At 41.7% G+C, this 23,346-nt stretch overlaps 1 protein-coding gene across 1 annotated transcript in view; it reads left to right on the plus strand.

Moving 5' to 3' along the window:
* LOC125484829 (ectodysplasin-A-like) overlaps window positions 1-20,106 on the plus strand; it is a 60,120-nt gene extending 40,014 nt beyond the window's left edge. Inside the window, exon 2 of the mRNA XM_048605177.1 lies at window positions 19,071-20,106. Within this exon, the coding sequence (XP_048461134.1) occupies window positions 19,071-19,220 (150 nt within the window). The 3' untranslated portion in view covers window positions 19,221-20,106. The remainder of the gene's footprint in view (window positions 1-19,070) is intronic.
* The last annotated feature ends 3,240 nt before the right edge of the window (window positions 20,107-23,346 follow it).

Consider the following 23,346-nt stretch of genomic DNA (forward strand, 5'->3'; position numbering starts at 1 on the left):
CCTCTACATCGGGGAAACCAAGCGGAGACTCGGGGACCGCTTTGCAGAACACCTACGCTCGGTTCGCAATAAACAACTGCACCTCCCAGTCGCGAACCATTTCAACTCCCCCTCCCATTCCTCAGACGACATGTCCATCCTGGGCCTCCTGCAGTGCCACAACGATGCCACCCGAAGGTTGCAGGAACAGCAACTCATATTCCGCTTGGGAACCCTGCAGCCCAATGGTATCAATGTGGATTTCACAAGTTTCAAAATCTCCCCTCCCCCTACCACATCCCAAAACCAGTCCAGCTCGTCCCTGCCTCCCTAACCTGTTCTTCCTCCCACCTATCCCCTCCTCCCACCTCAAGCCGCACCTCCATCTCCTACCGACCAACCTCATCCCGCCCCCTTGACCTGTCCGTCCTCCCTGGACTGACCTATCCCCTTCCTAACTCCCTACCTACACTCACCTTTACTGGCTCCATCCCCGCCTCTTCGACCTGTTTGTTTCCTCTCCACCTATCCTCTCCTCTATCCCTCTTCTATCCGCCTCCCACTCTCTCCCTATTTATTTCAAAACCCCCTTCCCCTCCCCCTTTTCTGATGAAGGGTCTAGGCCCGAAACGTCAGCCTCTCTGCTCCTATGATGCTGCTTGGCCTGCTGTGTTCATCCAGCCCTGCACCTTGTTGTCCTGGAAGAGCTCAGCAGGTCTGGCAGCCTCTGTGAAGACAAAAACAGAGTTAACGTTTCGGGTCTGGTCACCCTTCCTCAAAACCAATATGACTGGTTATTGCACAGAACAGAGATTACTCTTGTGTACTACTCAGTGAGATAATACACCAATTGGAGCAACATCGTCTAAATGTAGCTAAATATGGTTAGTAAGAAATCTACATGTGGCTAATTATACTTCTTATTAAAAAGTTGAATGATAGACACCATTGAGCAAATGACCTCAATACTCATACAGCATAACATGTACCCTTTTAACCTTGGTCTTTTTGTTGTTGAAACGATGAAAGACATGCGCATATCTTTTGAGTCATTTCCTTCCTTTTTTGTTTACTTTTACTCATGTGGCTGGGGCACAGTTATTATTTAGTGTCAAAGTTACCAATCCATTCAATGGCTTCAACTAATATAACGTAAATGGTTGGGAATGGATCTCCCAGGGCATGGTTGACAATCTGATTTGGATGACTACAGTTACCATTTAAACTGTTCTTCAAGCCCCATTTATGGAGTAAGTGGTCACATCTTTCCTTGGCAGTTGAGCGTTGACTAGATTTTCCCATGCAAAGTTAAAATTTGGGATCTCAATTAGATTGGGTATAAGGTAGCAACTGATGTTTGCAAAACTTAGCAAGCCATTTCTTAACTTGCACTGATTTCCATTCACTTGTTCTCACTAACTTACACTAGTTTCTGGCTAAGCAAGATATTTATTTTAAAGTTCTTATCCTTATTTTCAAATCCTTCCAGTGCCCTGCCCCTCTTTATCTCGAATCACAGAATTCCTACAACATGGAAGCAGGCCATCCAGCACATCAAATCCATACCAACCCTCTGAAGGGCATCCCACTCAAACCTGCACCCCCACCCATCCTATTCCCGGGACCCTGCATTTCCCATGGCTAATCCACCTGGCCTGAGCATCTCTAGACAATTCAGCATTACCAATCCACCTAACCTGCAAATCTTTGAACTGCGGGAGAAACCAGAACACCTGGAGGAAACCCACGCAGATACTGGGAGAATGTGCAAACTCCTCACAGATGGCCACCCAAGGTTAGAATTGAACCTGGGTCCCTGGCACTGTGAGGTAGCCAGTTAACCACTGAGCCACCATGCTGTGCACTCTCCTCCTTCTTCCTGTCTGTCTGTCTCTCTCGCAACTCAGCTCCAAAACCCCCAAAGGAATCTCTAATTTCAGTCCTTAAGAATCTCAAATTTTAGTCACTCCATCACCGACAGCCATTCCTTCAACTGCCTATTCCCTCTCTAAACCTCTGTGCCTCTCTGTCTGTTTCCTACTTAAGGCACTTACTTATCCCTAGTTTCCTCACCACTATTTAACTCACTATCGACTTCAAAAAAAGTTATCTAAGCGCTATCACTCTGTGGGAGCTTGCTATGCAAAAATTGGCAATGACATTTCCTATATTACAACAGTGGCTGCACCTCAAAACTGAAATTGGCTGTAAACTACTTTGAGGTATCAGGTGGCTGTGAAAGCCTCTTGAATGAATGTGGGTTATTAACATCTGCCTTATCTGGTATGGTGTACATATTATCCCAGATCCACATGTATAATTGATTCTTTACTGCCCTTTGAAATGGTCTTGTCAGTTCAAGCACGTTTAAGGAAGGATAATAAATGCTGATATTTACAGAACAAGAATGGTTTATATAAAAAAACTTTATTGCCAAATAGAACACAAGACAGAAGAATGAACACATGCAACTTGAAACAGATGAGGAGTTGAGTCATCAGCGTAAACAAACTCATCCAACAAACTGATTTAACTTTTAATTGATTGAAGTGTCAGTAATAGATTAGTGGGTAGCACTGTAGTCTCTAATTCAGCAGATTTGAAGTTCATTTCCATTCTGAGCACAAAAATCAAGGCTAGCGCATTAGTACAGTATTGAAGGTCTGCTGTAGTGTCAGAATTGCCAGTTATGGATGAGATGATAAATCAAGATGTAAAAATGATTAACCACAATAATACAATGGAAAACAGCATGTTTCCACTTTGAGTAAAGCAGTAATAAGAAATGTAAGTATAAAGTTGAAGAAGGGGTAGGCGATGGCCTAGTAGTATTATTGCTCAGACTATTAATCCGGAACAAAAGCAAAGTTGCTGGAAAAGCTCAGCAGGTCTGGCAGAATCTGTGAAGGCAAAAACAGAGTTAACGTTTCGGGTCCGGTGGTTCTGAGGAAGGGTCACCAGATCCGAAACGTTAACTCTGTTTTTTCCTTCACAGATGCTGCCAGACCTGCTGAGCTTCTCCAGCAACTTTGTTTTTGTTCCTGATTTAAAGCATCTGCAGTTCGTTTGGTTTTTATTAATCCGGAAACCCAGCTAATGTTTTGGGGACCCGGGTTCGAATCCCACCACGGCAGATGGGGGAATTTGAATTCAGTAATTAAAAGAAGGGGAAAAAATGGCCTTGAATTAAGAATCAACTGAAATCATTGCTGATTATCGGGAAAAACCCATCTGGTTCACTAATGTCCTTTAGGGAAGGAGATCTTCCACCCTCACCTGGTCTGGCTTACATGTGACTCCAGACCCACAGCAATGTGGTTGACTCTCAATTGCCATGCTGAGTTGGTGTAGCAAGCCACCCAGTTGCACCAATCACTGCAAAGTCTCAAAGAAACGAAACTGGACGGATAACCTGGCAGCGACCTAGGCACCGGAAAAGACAATGGCAGAAACAGCCCTGTCAACTGTGCAAAATCCTTCTGACTGACAAATTGGGAGAGCTGTCTCACAGACTAGTTAAGCAAAAGCCTGATATTATCGGTAAGGTATGATTCTGTGAGTATGACTATGTCCCAGACACCACCATCACCATCCCTCCATGTTGAACAACACTTAGAGGAAGCACTGAGGATGACAAGTGTACTCTGGGTGGGGGATTTCAATGTCCACCACCAGGAGTGGCTCAGCAGCAGTACTACTGATTGAGCTGATTGGGTCCTAAAGGACATAGCTGCTAGACTGGGTCTGCAGCAGGTGGTGAGGGAACCAACAAGAGGGAAATACACACTTGACCTCATCCTTACTAATCTGCCAGCTTCAGTTGCATCTGTCCATGATAGTATTGGTAAGAGTGATCAAAACACAGTCCTTGTGGAGACAAAGTCCCGCCTTCACATTGAAAATAACTTCCATTGTGCTGCGTGGCACTATCACCGTGGCTAAATGGGACAGATTTTGCACAGTTGCAGCAACTCAAGACTGGGCATCCATGAGGCGCTGTGGGCCATCAACAGCAACTTCAGCACAATTTGTAACCTCATGGCCTGGAATATCCCCCACGCAACCATTACCATCAAACCAGGGGATCAACACTGGTTTCATGGAGAGTGGAGGAGGGCATACCAGGAGCAGCACCAGGCATATCTGAAGATGAGGTATCAATGTGGTGAAACAAGACTACTGGTATGCCGAACAGCGAAAGCAGCAAATGATAGACAGAGCTAAGCGATCCCACAACCAGTGAATCAGATCTAAGCTCTGCAGTCCTGCCACATCCAGTCATGAATGGTGGTGGACAATTAAACAACTCACTGGAGGAGGAGGCTCCATAAATATCCCCATCCTCAATGATGGAAGAGCCCAGCACATCAGTGCAAAAGATACAGCTGAAGCATTCGCAGCAATCTTCAGCCAGAAGTGCCGAGTGGATGATCCATCTCGGCCTCCTCCAGTGGTCCCCAACATTACAAGTACCAGTCTTCAGCCAATTTGATTCATTCCACGTGATATCAAGAAACGGTTGGAGACACTGGATACTGCAAAGGCTACCGGCCCTGACAACATTCCGGCAATAGTACTGAAGACTTGTGCTCCAGAACATGTCTACTCCCCTAGCCAAGTTGTTCCAGTACAGTTACAACACTGGCATCTACCCAACAATGTGAAAAATTGCCCAAGTACGTCCTGTACACGAAAAGCAGGACAAACCCAACCCGACCAATTACCGCCCCATCAGTCTACTCTCGATCATCAGTAAAGCGACGGAAGGTGCCACCAACAGTGCTATCAAGCAACACCTCCTCAGCAATAACCTGCTCAGTGACGCCCAGTTTGGGTTCGGCCAGGGCCACTCAGCTCCTGACAGCATTACAACCTTGGTTCAAACATGGACAAAAGAGCTGAATTCCAGAGGTGAGAGTGACAGCCCTTGACATCAAGGCTGCATTCGACCGAGTGTGGCATCAATGAGCCCTAGAAAAAGTAGAATCAATGGGTATCGGAGGCAAACTCTCCAGTGGTTGGCGTCATAAAGGAAAATGGTCGTGGTTGTTGGAAGTCAATCATCTCAGCTCCAGGACATCTCTGCAGGAGCTCCTCAGGATAGTGTCCTTGGCCCAACCATCTTCAGCTGCTTCATCAATGACCTTCCCTCCATCATAAGGTCAGAAATGGGGATGTTCACCGATGATTGCACGATGTTCAGCACCATTCGTGACTTCTCAGATACTGAAGCAGTCCATGTTCACATGCAACAAGATCTGTACAATATCCAGGCTTGGGCTGACAAGTAGCAAGTGACATTTGCGCCACACAAATGCCAGGCTATGACCATCACCAATAAGAGACAATCTAACCACTGCCCCTTGACATTTAAAGGCATTACCATCATTGAATTTCCCACTATCAACATTCTGGGTGTTATCATTGACCAGAAACTGAACTGGACTCACCACATAAACACAGTGGCTACAAGGGCAGGTCAGAAGCTAAGAATACTGCGGCGAGTAATTCACCTCCTGACTCCTCAAAGCCTGTCCACCATCTACAGGGCAGGAAGGAAGTCAGGAGTGTGATGGAATACTCCCCACTTGCCTGGATGAGTGCAGCCCAACAACACTCAAGAAGCTTGACACCATCCAGGACAAAGCAGCCCACTTGATTGGCACTACATCCACAAATATCCATTCCCTCCACCACCGACGCTCAGTAACAGTAGTGTGTACTATCTACTGCAGAAATTCACCAAAGATCCTGAAACAGCACATTCCAAACTCGTGACCACTTCCATCTAGAAGGACAAGGGCAGCAGATATATGGGAATACCACCACCTCCAAGTTCACCTCTAAGCCACTCACCATCCTAACTTGTTCCCTCCCTAATAGCATTGTGGGCCAACCTACAGCAGGTAGACTGCAGTGGTCCAAGAAGTCAGTTCACCACCACCTTCTCAAGGCCAGCCAACAACACTCACATCCCCCAAATTAATAGAAAAACATGCCTTTCACCTTTGTTTTTATCATAGGCCTTGCAATGAATGGAACCTTTTTTCATAATTTTGCACATACAGTCAACTCTGGAACAAAAACTTAACTCAAGATCAGTAAAATTGAGATAGTTGTTTGTGCTATTGATGTTTATGGGGTTTGGAAATATGCTTCATATGCATTCATGTGAATAATTTATTGTGTTGGCTATATTAGAAGCAGTACTGGTTGTAACTATAAAACCTGTTTCTTTAAGGTTATGTTTAATCATCGTGGGTGTAGCATTTGAATAAGTTTGTTGAGAACACATGTTTTTCATTAAAACAACTGCTCAAAACCATAAAATTCAGCGTAATGATTCACCTTTTGTCCCCACAGTAAAGCACAGCTGATGCTTTCCTTGATTTTAATTTTTTAAGGCTTTTATCATGATAATGTGTTCTGACAGGTGAAAGTTGATAAGTGTAAATAATATGTTAGAGATGCTGTAGAGCTACAGAATATAGCCCCTGGTCTCTTCGATTTGGACATTGGAATTGAACGTACAATTTCAACATTGACCGATGCCATCAATTGATGGAGGTGTAGTTAGTACTGAGGTGGACAGCAACAAAATATGAAGACCTACTAAACTGGCTGAGTACATGTTCAATTAATAAATGAATCTCCCTGTATGTCAGTGAGAGAGACTCCATTTCCATAGGAAGAATAAGGAACAAACACACTCAGTGATTTAGTCAGTGATTTAAATAGGGGAGAGGATCAGTGAAATTCAGGGATCGAAATACACAAATTACTAAAAATAGCCTTGCAAATTAATAAGACCAGTTAAAGAAAACCAGTGAAAGAACCTGGATTACAGTCCTAGAGGGATATAATTGAAATGCAGCGCTAATACTTATTTTAGTCAGACCACAGCTGAACAGTTTTCGTATCCATACTTTTAAACAATATAGAGGCATTAGAGATGTAATTTAAAAAAACAATTCTAACATGATACCAAAACTGAGAGATTATATTTTCCAGAGGAGATTGAACAGGCCTAAGAAAAGAGGAAACTGAATGGTGGCCTAGTTAATATGTTCAAAGATTGTCAAAAAGCTTAATATGGTAGACAACAAAATCAGAACTAGGGACAATTACAAAGTAACTGTTGAGTTCAAAAGGAATTCAGGAGAAACCACTTTTTGCAGAGAGTGATTAGAATGTGGGAGTCAAACAGGGAATAGGTGAGTGTGTAAATGCAAGCATAGATCTGTTGGACTTACATGTTTCTGTTTTGTAATTATTCAATAATCCCTTCAATATCTCATGCGTTAAAGATAATTACAAGGTTATGAAGATGGGGTTGGTTGAAATGAACTAGGAAATTAGTAAAAGGTCAGATGGTAGAAAAACAGTGGCATGCATTTAAGCAGATAGTTCATGACTGAATAAAGATAACTGCCACGTAAAAAGAGAAACTATACAGGAGGGATGCACCATCCATGGCCAACTAAGGAGGTAAATGGTGGTATCAAATTGAAAGAAAAGAACATGTGATACTGCAAAGAATAATGCTAACCCAGAAGACTGGGAACATTGTAGAAACCAGCATAGGATGACTTAAAAAAATGAAGAGTGTGCAAGGAAACTAGCAAGAAATATAAAAACAAACAGTAAAAACTTCAAAACATATGTTAAAAGGAAAAAAGTAGCTAAAATAAGCTTTAGTCTCATAAAGGATTAGGCTGGGGAATCAGCAATGGGAAATGTGGAAATGGTAGATACTTTGAACAAACATTTGTATCTGTCTTCACAATAGAAGACAGAAAAAGCAGCCCCATTACAATAGAAAAACATGGGGTAAATGGAAAAGAGGAACTTGTAAACACTCACAATTACTCAAGAAAGATTACTAGGAATACTGTTGTGACTTGAGGTTGAGAAGTTTATTGACTGTCCCTGGTTGCCCTTGAGAAGGTAGTGGTCAGCAGCCTTCTTGAACCGCTACAATCCAGATGCAGTAGATAAACCCATAATGTCCTTCGGGAGGGAATTCCAGAATTTTGACACAGCAAAAGTGAAGGAAAGACAGTATATTTCCATGTCAGGATGATGAGTGGCTTGGAGGGAAATGTGCAAGTGGTGGTGTTATCATGAATCTGCCCCCACCAACCCCCGTTGTCCTTCCAGATCAAAGTGGTCATGAGTTTGGAAGGTGCTGTCTGAGGATCTTTGAATTTCTGCAGTGTTAGTGCCTCACGACACAATGAGATAATTGTCAATGTAAAGGTGGGACTTTGTAGATCGTACACACTGCTGCTACTGAATGTCGGTGGTGGACGGAGTGGACGCTTGTGGATGTGGTGCCAATCAGTTGGGCTGCTTTGTCCTGGATGGTATAAAGCTGATGTTGTTGAAGCTGAACCCATCGAGGTAAGTGGGGAGTATCCCACCACACTCCTAACTTGTGATTTGTAGATCATGGACAGGCTCAGGGGAGTCAGGAGATGAGCTACTCGCTACAGTATTCCTAGCCTCGTCACCTGTTCCTGTAGCAGCTCTGTTTATGTGGTGAGCCCAGTTGAGTTTTAGGTCAATTGATAACCCCCAGGATGTTGATGGTGGTGTATTCAGTGATGGTAACACCACTGAGTGTCAAGGGGCAGTGGTTAGATTGTCTCTCATTGGAGATGGCCACTGCGTGACATTTGTATGGCTTGAATATTACTTGCCACTTGTCAGCCTAGGCCTGGGTAATGTCCAGATCTTGTTGTATTTGAACGTGGACTGCTTCAGTATCTGAGGAGTCATGAATAGTGCTGAATATGATCGGCAAACATCCCCACTTCTCAGCTTATCATTGATGAACCAGCTGAAGATGGTTGGGCCAAGGACAGTAGTCTGAGGAACTCCTGCAGAGAAGTCTTGGAGCTGAGATGACTGATCTTGAACAATTACAATCATTATCCTATGTGCCAAATATTTCCCTAATACCCATTGATTCCAGTTTTGCCAAGCCTCCTTGATGCCACCCTCATTGAATGCAGCCTTGAAGTCAAGGGCTGTCACTCTCACCTCACCTCTGGAATTTAGCTCTTTTGTTCATGTTTGAACCAAGGCTATAATGAGGTCAGGAGCTGAGTGGTCCTCGTGGAACCCACACCAGATGTCACTGAGCAAGTTATTGCTGAGCAGATGCAGCGTGATAGCACCTTTGATACCTGCCATCACTTTACTGATGGTCAAAAGTAGACTGATTGTATGGTAATTGGCTGGATTGTATTTGTCCTGCTTTTTATGTACAGGACATACGTGGCCAATTTCCCACATTGTCAGGTAGATGTCAGTGTTGTAACTGTACTAGAACAGTTTGGCCAGATCTGGAGCACAAGACTTCAGTACTATTGTCACGACATTGTCAGGGCCCATGGCCTTTACACTAGTCAATAATTTAGTGATATCACGTGGAGTGAATCGAATTGGCTGAAGACTGCTATTTGTGATGCTGGGGACCACTGGAGGAGGCCGATATGGATCATCCACTCAGCACTTCTGGCTGAAGATTGCTGAGAATGTTTCAGCTTTATCTTTTGCTCTGATCCATGATTTGAGGATGGGGATATTTGTGGAGCCTCCTCCTCCAATGAGTTGTTTAATTTTCCACCCCTATTCAAGACTGGATGTGGGAGAACTGCAGAGCTTAAATCTGATCCACCAGTTGTGGGATTGCTTAGCTCTGTCTATTAATTGTTGCTTATGGTGTTTTGACATGTGAGTAGTCCTGTTTGGTAGCTTCATCAAGTTGACAAATCATCTTCAGGTCTGCCTGCTGCTGCTCCTGGCATGCCCTCCTGCAATTTCCATTGAATCAGGACTGATACCTTGGCTTGATAGTAATGTCTGAGTGGGGGATATGCCAGGTCATGAGGTTGTAGATCATGTCAGAGTATAACTCTGCTGCTGTTGATGGCCCACAACACCTCCTGGATGCCCAGCCTTGAGTTGCTGGATCTATTCAAAGTCTGTCCCATTTAGCACAGTGATAGTGCCCCATGACACAATGAGATCATTCTCAATGTAAAGGTGGGACTTTGTCTTCAAAAGGACTGTGCAGCGGTCACTCTTACCAATACTGTCGTAGACAGGTGAATCTGCAGTCGGCAGATTGGTAAGGATGAGATCAGGAATGTTTCTCCTTCTTGTTGGTTCCCTCACCACCTCCTGCAGACCCAGTCGAGCAGCCACATTGTTTAGGACCCGACCAGCTCGAACAGTAATGCTACTGCTGAGCCACACTTGGTGTTGGACATTGAAATCCCCCTCCTAGAGTACATTTTGCACTCCAAATGTAATGCTTATCATAATCAAACAAGTGGAGCTTGCATATTGAATGGAGAATTTATTTGTGTTCTAAATTTGCTTTGTGTCTATGGGCTGTTTTCCTTCCATCCTTAATTGACTTCATTAGCTGTCCTTCTGAAAAAAATTGACATCCATTTTACAGCCTTTATTTCCTAATGCACAAATGTTAACCTGGTGCATGACCTTACTGGATAGCCTGCTGCAGGATAATTCAATAACCAGTGAGGTAAACTCAATAAAGAAATCAATTTCCCCTGTGTGTCCCCACTCTGTGTAACAGTCACTGTTACTGGTACACAAATCTGTTTCCTGATATTAACATATCATTTCATTACCTTGGTCTTTTCCAGAGGTTTATTGAAACAAAATGGGGTTGTGATCGTGCAAATTTCCAAGTGAAATAGGCCAGCCCTAATTGTCCAGATGGAAGTTAAGATTTAGCCATAATGCTGTGAGCTTGGAGTCACATGTAGGGCAGCCCATGTAAAGATGCCAGATTTCCTTTCCTAAAGTACATGAGTGAACCTGATGGGTTTTATTTTAAACAGCAGTTGATATTACTAGTTGCAGTGTCACCATTGGGTTATCTTTTTGTTCCAGATTTGTTCTAATGAATACAAATTTTACCATCTACCATGGTGGGATTCAAACACATGCCCCAGAACATTAGCCTGGCCCCATGATATTACCAACACACCACTGTCTCCTCCAACAACCTCATCTGTGTTTTGCTTAGCAGCGCCACTGAGCAGGCTGATGATCATTGAGGGATTTGGGATAGGTGATCGAAAACGACCTCTCTGACCTCCTTCAGAATTCCAGGGAACAATCCATCCGCCCTGGCGACTTCGCCATTTTCAAGGTTTCCAACTCCTCTGACATTTCCTCTCTCTCTCTATTGGTGTGATTATTTTGTCCAATATTTCACACTGCTCCTCTCCGCTTACTATATCCACATCACCCCTTTCCTTTGTGAAGACAAAGAAGACAAAAAAAGTTAAAATTCTTCCCAAGTCCTCTGCATCTTCACACAAGCTCCCTTCATCTTTGATCAGTCCTACTTTTTCCTTAACTTTCCTCTTCCTGTTTACGTACTGGTAAAACATCTCTGGGTTTTCCTTCATCTTGCGAGTTAATATTTTTTCATGCCGTCTCTTTGATCTTTTTTATTGATTACTGTATTTTCTGTACTCCCCTAGGCTATCTGCAGTGGTGAGATTTTTTTGGGAAAATCATCAGCTTTCTTTTTCTGTTTAATCTTCCCCTGTATTATTCTAGACAAACGTAGGCATCTAGATTTGGCAGTACCATTTTTATTATGGGAGGGAGCATGTCTGCTTTGTCCCCAGAGATGTCACTTTTTAGTGCCTCCCACTGATTTACACTGATTTCTCCTTTAGCAGTCCAGTCCACCTCAGCCAAATTGCTTCAGTTTTGTAAAATTTGCCTTCCCTCTGTTTAAAACTTTTACTCCTAATTTATATCTGTCCTTTTCCGTAATAATACTGAATCTAATCAAATTATGGTCCTCAATATGGTTGCTCATTGTCGCTTTATCCACTTGCCCATCTTCATTTTTCAAAACTAAATCCAGAATTGTATCTCCTGTCATTGGGCTTGTCACATGTTTTAAGGAAAAAATCCTGGACACAGAGCCTGAATCTTTCACCCTTCGTGACCCCTATATTGTTTGAAATCCAGTTGATATTAAGAAAGTTAAAGTCACCTACTATAATTGCCCTCTTACTCCTACAGGCAGTAATTTGTCTACATCTGTGCTCTTCTGACTGCCTCTCACTATTTTGGAGTCTGTAGTATACTGGTAATAGTGTGGTTCTTGTTTCTTTTGTCTTTTTGAGTCAATGACTACATCACTTATTAATGTTCTGCCTCCCGTTTCCTAATCTGAATCTGACCCATTGAGGCTTATGCTTTGGTTCCCATTCTCTGTCACACTAGCTTAAAACCTAACCTGATGGCAGTCTGCCATCAAAATGTAGTTGAACTTTACCAATTCTGTATGTGTTTGTACATAAATCAACTTTGTTCATTTTATGAGCCAGCTCATGTGTGATGACTTGAGATGTTCTTAAATAGCTTCTGTTTCGAAATACCTTTTGAAATGCTTGCCAATGACAAATATTTGAATATATGAACCAAAAGCAAGATTAGGCTGCTCAGCCCCTCAAGCCTGCTCCACCATTTAATAAGGCCATGGCTGGTCTGATTGTAAGCTTCTTGTCTACCTCTGATAAATCGTATGTTACCTTGCTTACCAAGAATCTACCTACTTCTGCTTTAGAAATATTCAAGGCTTCTTGCTTCTGCCATTTGTTCAGGAAGGTAGTTCCAAAGACAATAATACCATTAGACCATAAGATCAAGGAGCAGAAGCTGGCCGTTCCAGCCCATCACGTCAGCTCTACCATTCGATGAGATTGTGGCTGCTCTGATAATTCTCAGCTCCACTCTCCTACCTTTTCCCCAGAGCTCTTGATTCTCTTCCTGATTAAAAATCTGTCAGTCTAAGCCTTGAGTGTACTTAATTGCCCAGCCTCTACAGTCCTGTACGGAAAATAATTCCATAAATTCACCACTGTCCGAGAGAAGGAATTTTTCCTCATCTCTGTCTTAAAAAGGCATTCCCTTATTCTGATATTAAACCCTCTGGTCCTGGATTCACCTAAAAGGGGAAACAAGCTTTCCACATCTAACCTGTCAAGTCTCCTAAGAATTTGTATGTTTCACTAAGGTCACATTGAATTCATCTAAATTCCAATGAGTACAAGCCTAACCTACTCAACTTCTCATAAGGCAGTCCCTCCATACCCAGAATCAGCCTCATGAATTTTCTTTGGACATGCCTCCAAAGCCAATATATCTTTCCTTATATTACAGACCTAAACTGTTCACAGTTTTCCAACTGTGGCCTAACTAGTGCCTTGTATAATTTCAACAAACTGTGTTTATAATCCATTTCCTTTTGGAATAAAGGCCAACATTTCATATTCCTTCCCTATTACCTGCTGGATGGAAGCTTTTTGTGATTCATGCAAATTTCTTTATGCTGCACCTTTCTGCAGTCTTCCTCAATTTAAATAATATTAAGCTTCTCTATTCTTCCTGCCAAAATACATAATCTCAGATTTTCTCACATAAAATTCCATCTGATGAGTTTTTGCCCATTCACTTAATCTGTCTGTGTCTCTCTGTAGATTCCTTGTGTCACCCTCAGCACATATCTTCCCACCAGTTTTGTGTCGTCAGCAAGCTTGGCTAAAGTACATGCACTTACCCAAGTCATTCGTAAATATTGTAAATAATTGTGGCTTCAACGTTCATCCCTGTGGCACTCCACCAGTTTCAGGCTACCATCCTTGTCCCAACTCTCTGCCTTCTATTAGTTTGCCAGTCTCCTCTCTATGCTTAAAACTAATTCCATAGCCAAGGGCTCTTATCTTCTTAAGCAGCTTGACATATGGTACCTTATCAATGCCTTCTAAAAACCCAAATGTATTTCATCCACTGCTTCCCCTTTATAATGCTTTTTACGTCCTCAGAGGATTCTAATAAACTTGTCAGGCATAATTTTCCCTTTGTGAAGCCATGCTGACTCTGCTTAATATTATTATATATTTCTAAATTCTCTGTTATAGCATCCTTTCTCATGGAATTTAACATTTTACCAACAACCAACATTAAGCTAACTGGCCTATCGTTACTTGTGTTTTGTCTCCTCTTGTCAGGTAAAGTTATTACATCGTCAATTTTCCAATCTGTTGGGATGCTTCCAGACTCTAAGAATTCTTGGAAGACTACCATCAGTGCATCCACTATCTCTGTAGCTATTTCTTTTAATCTCCTAGAATGCATCCCATCAGGTTCAAAAGGCAAGCAACCTCTCTGAGATAAAATTTACTCCCTTGCTGTTTTAAATGGGCAATGCCCTATTTTTAAACAGTGACTTCTAGTTCTTCATTACATGAAAACATCCTCCTCAAATCTACCCTCTCCAGACCCCTCTGATTTTATCTTCTACAAATGGGCCATGCCTTACCCTTCTAAACTACGGTGAATATAAACCTAGACATCCAACCTTTCCTCATATGACAAGCTGCCCTTTCCAGGTGATGGTCTGGTAAATGTTCTTCCTTTGAGAGAAATAATTTCTGTTTTAAATCTGCCACTCCTTATCCTAAAACTGTGACCTCTCATTCCACTTATCCCACATGTGAAACCTCCTCTCTACATCTACTTTGTCTATTCCCTTTAGGATCTCCTTCACCTTAATTAGATCTCCTCTCATTCTTCTAAACTCCAGAAAGTATAAGCATAATCAGTCTCTTCTTCAGAAGACAAACCCCCTCGTGAATCTCGTGACCCTCTCTGAACTGCCTCCAATATAACTACGTCCCTTCTCAAGTAAGAAGACCAATACTACGTGCAGTACTCCAGGTGTGGTCTCAGTAGTGCCTCGTATAGTTGCAGCGACACTTCATTTCTTTGATATTCTATTCCTTTAGCAATAAATACAAATTCTATTTGCCTTCCTTGTTGCCTCCCATATCTGCAAACTGGTTTTCTCTGATTCTTGCAAGAGGATACCCAGATCTTTCTGCAGCAAAGCTCTCTGAAGTTTCTCCCCATTTAGATAATAAGTTGCCCTTTTATTCTTCCTACCAAAATGGATAACCTCACATTTATCACATTAAACTTCTGCTAAATTTTGGCCATTCATCTAAGCTATCCATATCCATTTGTAAATTTCTTAATTATAGTTTCTCATATGTCCCTCAGACAGATATTAGGTTAACTGGCCCCAAGTTTTTTGCTTACTGTCCCCTGTGTTTCATAAATGATCACAACTATCTTGGGAAAGTGCACTTGAACTAGAGCCCCATTGCTCCTGTCACAAAAACTAAATGTTTGATGAAATTACTCAAAGTCCCCAATTTACTGACAAACTTAGTTTAATAGAATACATCACTAGGTTTCCGTACTGAATAAGTAATACTATTTATTACAAATAAATCAGTTATAATCGCAGGCAAATGAAATATAGTGTAACAACTTATCCTTCCTAACTTAAACTCTACCCCTTCTTAAACCCCTATACACAAATGGAGACAGACACAGACAAACGTAAGTACAGAGATTTTATGGGTGAACAAAGAACATGCAATAGAATCATCATTGTGCAGAAGTAGTCCATTAGGCCCATTAAGTCTGCACTGACCCCCCAAAGCACATCCCACTCAAACCTCTGTCCCCGTAACCCTGCATTTACCATCGCTGATCTACCTAGTCTGTGCACCCTTGGACACTACAGACAATTTAGCATGGCCAATCCACCTAATCTGCATATTTTTGGATTGTGGGAGGAAACTGGAGCACCTAGAGGAAACCCACACAGAGACGGGAAGAACATCCAAGACTATGTTCAAGACCAAGGATGACTGTACTAATTGCAACAGTTATCAAGGAACCCTTCCACTAAGCATCATGGCTAATATACCTAGCCTGCACATCCCTAAGTAGTGTGGACAATTTACCATTGCTGATCCACTTAAGCTGTTCAACTGTGGGAGGAAACCAGAGCACCCAATGGAAACCCAAGCAAACACAGGGAGAACGTGCAAACTCCACACAGACAGCCACTCGAGGCTGGAATTGAACTTGGGTCCCTGGCACAGTGAGGTAACATTTTACACTCCTATGTAGGCTATAGGCTATGTATTTTGGGAAATAGATATGTGCTTAAAAAAAAGTGACAATTTTCCGTCATAAGGAATTTCATGAGCCTCAAGGAAAGGATCCATTTCCAACCTATTGTCTTACTAATATGCTGGGATTGTTTTTCACCAACCATTGTCCTCCATGATTATGCCAGATGTGGAAATTTTACTTGCCTGCAACTTTTTCCATGTTATAGATTCCTTAGAATGATTGCCATTATCTTACTAATGTTGTACACTGTTAATGGTTGGCTAAATGAAGCTTGTATTGCAGTCAATGAAAGACAAATAGTAAAGGTAGACTCGGAGGAAAGACATAGTTTCCATTGGGGAAATTTTTGGTCCTCAAATTTCAAAATGTTTGTGACGAACCTTGACCTTTGATCAAAATGAAGGTGTGATTGTTATGATGGCTGGGGTTCAGCTTTAGGTATGAGGTGAACTGCAGGAGAGGCCACTGTAAGTGCACTGCAGTTGGGTTTAATGCAGCTACACTCGTGTTTAACACACCAACCAAAAAAACAAACAGCACCTCCAGCACTCCGAAGAGCATCCCACCCAGACTCGCCCCTCCCTTTCTTTTCTCTGTAACCCTACATTTCCCACAGCCGGTCGACCTAACCAACTTATCCCTGGTCACTATGGGCAATTTAGCATGGCTAATGTACCTAACCTGGACATCTTTGGACAGTGGGAGGAAACTGGAGCACCTGGAGGAAACCCACACAGACACGGGGAGAACGTGCAAACTCCACGCAGACAGTCGCCCAGGGCTGAAATTGAACCTGGGTCCCTGGCACTGTGAGGCAGCAGTGCTAACTACTGAGCCACTGTGCCACCTCTTGCAAGCCAGTATCATGGCATTTTTCTGACGATGTGTAGCATTGGGATAGTGAAGTTTAAATATAGTTAGGCATTAAGTGTTTGGTGTGGCCGATACTGACAGAGATGTTTGTCTTTTGAGCCAAAACGTGAGACTTAAAAACAAAATAAAAGCATGGAAAGTGCCTCATGCTTTGGATTGTAATTAGAGATCATTTTACAAACACACTGTTTCCATCAAACAACCACAGAATATTTTCAGTAATTTCCACATTGTATGAAACAAGATTCAACTTTTGTGTCCAGATATTTTTTTAATAATTGCTGGAATACAACTGGTCAAATTGGGATGATGGTACAATGAAAAGTCAAGAGAATCATTAGGAATCAGTTGGTGTCCTGATTACTGAATGAATGAGGAGTGTCTTTACCTCAATCTACTTACAGTATTATGCTTCTAAACTGTTTAGGTTTTGTTCAACCTTTGTTAAATAAGGTCCTCACAGAAAGTTACAGTTCTTAAATGACAATTAGTGTCACCAGGAAAACTGTCAAATCTGAGTTGCTTTTGAAGATTGTAGTTATATCTTTCTTAGACAAAGTATTCCAATTTAAATACAAGTAACAAGTCCTGATTTTGACGCAATATTTTTCAAGTTGAGATGATTTAACAGCAACTGAAACAAAGCTTATGACTGTCTCTTATTTCATTGAAAAGTTGATTGCGTTCCCTCATGCTGTCCAATGTCTGCTTGCTCTTTTGGTAGCATTCCCATCTGAGTCACAGATTTGTGGTTTCAACATTAAGTGCATTGAAGGATTCAAATTCATAATCTGGTTGGAGGACTGAGAATCTGCTGTACTGTGAAAGATGTTTCATTAAGCTAATGCTTATTTCACTCATTCAAAGATCACAAGACGCTGGTCCCCAAGCCAGGATTTCTCTCTCACCCAACAGCTCTAAAATTAACTTTCATCTCAGTGCAGTTAGTGAAATCCTGTCACACACAATTACTTTTGTTTTGTTTGTCTGTATAATTTGTTTTATCTGAGAGCTGAGAGACATTATAATGTTTTCCCTGGATGCTGATTTTTCTGTTGGAAAATAATGTTTCGCTCATCTTTTTGGTGCTTTGCTCCTCGGAATTACATAATTTCTTCACTAACTGCAACTTCTGGGTAATCCTTTCATAAGCGAGTGCAGAAAGTTAGCATACAATTACAACGTTTAAAAGTCATTTGGATAGATAGGAGCAAGTAGGTGGGACTAGTTTAATTTGTGATTATGTTCAGCATGGACTAGTTAGTCCGAAGGTTCTGCTTCCGTGCTGTATGACTCTATGACTCCATGTAGATATAGCAAGCAATTTAGAAGAAAAATGGTATGTTGGCATTTATTGCATGGGAATTGGAATACAGGAATAAGGGACTTGAATCGTGCTGGGCTTTGAGAGCATATCTAATATACTGTTTTGGTCTCTCATATTTAAGAAAGTGTATACTTGCATTGGAGACAGTGAAACAAAGCTTCATTTGATTGTTCCCTTTATGAGAAGTTGTCCTGTGATGAGATGCAGACTAAATTGGCTCTATTTACAAACAAAAACAGAAATTGCTGGGGGTAGTCAGCAGATCTGGCAGTATCTGTGATGAGACGCTGCCAGATCTGTTGACTGCCTCCAGCAATTTCTGATTTTGATTGTTTCAGATCTCTAGCATCCACAGTTCATTTTTTTTACATTAAATTGGTTCTGTATTTGCTGTAGTTCCAAAGATTGACAGGTGATTTAGGTGAAACAAACAAGTCTAGTGAAGGGGCTTAGTAAGGTAGACACTGGGAGAATGTTTCCCCTTGTTGGGAAATCTAAAACATGGATGGAGGGATGGGGCAGAGTCTCATGAGAGACTGATTATTTCAGACTGAGAAGATCAGAAATAACATTGTGAATAATTGAAAATCTCTACTCCAGAGGCTCTGTGCGCTCCATTGTTGGGTATATTTTAAGGCTGGGATAGTCAGATATTTGGTCTCTCCAGGAATCACAGAATCTTGAAAGTGGACAGAAATGTGGAGTTGGAGCCCAAGATCAATCCTGATTGTACTTAGTGGCAGAACAGGCTTGATGGATTCTATGGCCAGCTATTTTTTTGTGTTCTGTCTGTGAATTGCAATAACGCTGGATCTTTCATGTTTCTTTACAGAAACATTTTAGTCTTGAGAGAGATAACAGAGCATCACATCTGAAGAGCAGAATACTGAATGCTGGATTTCTGAAATGCAAAGAAAAGCTGCAAATACTCAGCAAGCCAGGCAGTATCTGTCAAGTGAGAAACAGGTCATCATTTTCCTAACTGGAATAACAACTCCCATCTCACTGCTTAGGCGCTCGTTAATCCAAGGTCATCTTGACATGCAAAGATAATGCAGGCTTCTTTTTTTCTACTCCAGACTGACTTCTTAAATCCTCGTATCTGTCTCGCCTGCCCCCTTTCAACAAAACAGGTGAGGATTTCATCTGACCATCTGTTTTAACTGCCTCTGCCCCTTCTCCCCAAACCTCTTCACCTTATCACCTATCCTTTGTCTGCCTTTAAGGTCCTGCATAAAACTTGTCTCTTTCACCAAGCTTTTGATTACACACCTTATGACCTCCTTACATGACTCTGTCAAAATTGCTTTGATAACACGTCTGTGCAATGCCTTGGGATGTTTATTAAGCTGCTGTTAAATGAAGCAGCAAGTTTTGCCAAGAAAACGTTAACACAAATAAGTTTGTAATGATTAATAAAAAAATTTTGTTTGCTGTAAAAAAACCAAACAACATTTAAAATCTCCTTTGTCGGCTGCCTCACTGTATTAGTTTGCGCTGCATTGTTTGAAGTCAAAGGTTGTTAAATCTCTCCAGCTGCTGAAGATGATCAGAATTTTTATTTTATGTGGTTTGTGAATAATTCAAACTGAAGGGTTCTCGAAGCCACATAACTGGAGTTTCTTGCCTGAAGCTGTAGACTTCTTATTAAATTAGAAAAGTAATTGTGTGTGAGTTTGAAAATAACAGGTGGATTCAATAGAGGGGGTTTGAGTAGAAAATTTCCCTCAAAGCATATTGCAGCGGGATCAATTTCTGTGAAATATGATGTTTAAACAAGATGCAGAGAAACGAAAGCTACTTTGTGAATGTAATCATACTTGTACTTGTCACCATTAATGCTTTTTTATTAAAACAAAGTTTAATTTCCTGTTGGTGTATTTATCACACCCTACAAGCTAGTTCATATCCATGTACATAAAATCATATTGTCAGTCATCTTCTACACAATAATTGTGGAACATTTCTTGAATTAATGCCAAAGTGCAGTGAGATCTAACCACAATAATACTGTAATGGATCTGATTATGGTACATTTATCGCACTAAAAGATTTCAGCAACAATGATAGGTTGTTGGGCTTCATAAGTTCTCTCACATCTGAGTCCAAAAGGTTGTGGGTTTAAATTCCAGTAGATACTCAAACAAAATTGAAATTGACACACCCGGTGCAGGACCGCTTACCTGTTGAAGGAACAGTGGTCCGAAAGCTTGTGATTTCAAATAAACCTGTTGGATTATAAGCTCGTGTCGTGTGACTTTTGACTAAGTGCAGGACCAAGCAGTGCAATCTTGTTAGGGATGGCACTTTCCGAATGGCATGTTAAACCAAGGCCTTATCTATCCTCAGACATAGATGTAAAAGATTCAGTGGAACTATTTCAAAGTGAAGTGCTCTCCCTTGACCAATATTTACTGAAACAGATTATCAGCACATTGTTGTCGGTGGAACCTTGATGTCTGAAAATTGGCTACTGTTCTTCCCACATTTCAACAGTGACTTGACTTCAAAAGTATTTTCTTGGCTCTGAAGCACTTCAGGACATCCTGAGAAGATGACAAACACTAATGTATATAAATGGGAGTTTGTTCTTTCTTATTTTTTTTCCTAATCAGCCAATAATTGCTTCTGTTCTGAACCCAGACCAAAAGACAAAATTTATATTATGATCTGACTAGGGAACAGTAACATAGTTTTTAAAGTTGATAAATTATGGCATCCAGGTATTATTAAAAGAATAAAGTCACAAGATTCTACTGTGTTTGAACAAATAAACTTTACAACAAAAAGTTAGAACAATAATAAAATCTGCAGTATATTTACAACTTCTTTTCTAACATCAGTGCACAGCAAATAGGAGATGCAGTTCAATCAAATCCGACTGATTTCTCAGCAGTAGTTCCCAGATAGTGACATGGTGGGTCATCAGCTCTCATTAGAAGTTCACAAGGGATCACACCTCTTCACTTCTGACCATCCAGCCTTGAAACTCCCTCAAGCTGTTCTCTTATGGACTCCCTGAACAACTAGACCATAGGACCAAAAGAGACAGGAGCAGAATTAGGCATTCGCCATATTGTGTCTGTGTGCCATTCGATCATGCCTCACATGTTTCTCAGCCCCATTCTCCTACCTTCTCCCTGTAACCTTTGATCCCCTGACTAATCTAGAATGTATTACTGTCTTAAATACACTCAATGACTTGGCCTCCACAGCTCTCTGTTACAATGAGTTCCACAGATTCACCATTGTCAGGCTGATGAAATCCTTCCTCATCTCAGTTCTAAAGGATCATCTCTTCACTCTGAGGTTGTGCTATCAAGTCTTAGTCTCTCCTACCAATGGAAACGTTTTCCCCACATCCACTCCATCCAGGCCTCTCAGTATTCTGTAAGTTTCAATGAGATCCTCTACCCTCATCCTTCCAAACTATAATGAGTACAGGCCCAGAGTCCTCAACCGCTCCTCATGTGACAAGCCCTTCATTTCCGAGATCATTCTTGTAATTCTCCTCTAGACTCCTTCTGAGGCCAGCACATCCTTCCTTAGATATGGAGCCCAAAACTGCTGTCAATATTCCAAATGTGATCTGACCAGAACCTTTTACAGCTTCAGCAGTACATCCCTGTTCTTGTATCCTAGCCATCTCAAAATGAATGCTAACATTGTATTTGCTTCTTAACTGCCAACTGCCTATCTTTTTAGCTTTATTTCTTATTTTCCTAATTTATACAATGTATATCTGTAATGTAGTGTAACTTTTTTCTTAATTTTCTCTGTTTTATGTACCTAAGATTTGTACTTAAGATGATGCCATGTGTTGGTGACTTCCACTCCTGTACTCCTGTTCTTTTGTAACTCGAGTACATGTGACAATAAACCTAATTTATTACCAATGAATGTTAACCTTAAGAGAATCCTGAACTGGGACTCCCAAGTCCCTTTGTGCTTCAGCTTTCTGAAGCCTTTCCCCACTTAGAAAATAGCCTACGCCTCTTCTTCCTGCCAAAGTGCATCACCTCAAAATTTCCCACGTTGTATTCTACCTGCAACTTTTTGCATACTCTTTTAGTCTGCCCAAGTCCTTCTGTAGCCTCCTGCTTCATCAAAACTACCCGTCCTTTCACCTAACTTTGTGACATCTGCAATCCACTTGGTTGGCACCATATCCATAAGCAGCTACTCCCTCCACAAGCAACCACTCTCTCCACTGACGCTCAGCAGTAGCAATGTGTACTATCTACAAATACACTGCAGAAATTCACCAACGATCCATAGATAGCACGTTTCAAACCCACAATCAGTTCCACCCGGAAGGTCAAAGGCAGCAGATACATGGGAACACAACCATCTGCAAGTTCCCCTCCAAGTCCCTCACCAGCCTGACTTGGAAATATATTGTCGTTCTTTCACTGTCACTGGATCAAAATCCTGGAATTCCCTTCCTCAGGGCATTGTGGGTCTACCTACAGCATATGGACTGCAGCAGTTCAAGAAAGCAGCTCACTACCACCTTTTCAAGGGCAACTAGGAACAGGCAGTAAATGCTGGCCCAGCCAGCAATGCCCACGTCTCATGAGTGAGTAAAATGAAATTTAGCAAGAATGCCCTCAGTTCTTTCATTCAGATCATTAATGCAGTGTCAATACTGACCTCTGCAGAACTCCACTAGTCCACAGCTGCCATCCTTAAAAAGACCCTTTTATCCCTTGTCCTGTCTTCTGCCAGTCAACCAATCCTCTATCCATGCCAATTCCTTGCCCCTAACTCCATGGACTCTAATCTTATTTAGCAGCCTCCTTTGCAGCACCTTGTCATAGGCCTACTGGAAATCCAAATAGATCACATCCACTGGCTCTTCTTTGCCTAGCTTGCTCATTACCTCCTCAAAGAATTCTATCAGACTTACTAGGCATGGCTTCTCCTTGATGAAGCCATGCTGACTCAGCCCTATTTTCCCATGCATTTCCAAGCACTCCGAAATCTCATCTTTCATAATGGACTGTAAAATCTTAGCAACGATCGAGATCAAGCTAACTGGCCCATAGTTTCCTGTCTTTTGCCTTCCTCCCTTCTTAATCAAGGGTGTTACATTAGACATTTACTAG

This window comes from Rhincodon typus, chromosome 14, assembly GCF_021869965.1.
Source record: "Rhincodon typus isolate 14 chromosome 14, sRhiTyp1.1, whole genome shotgun sequence".
Taxonomy (NCBI): Eukaryota; Metazoa; Chordata; class Chondrichthyes; order Orectolobiformes; family Rhincodontidae; genus Rhincodon; species Rhincodon typus.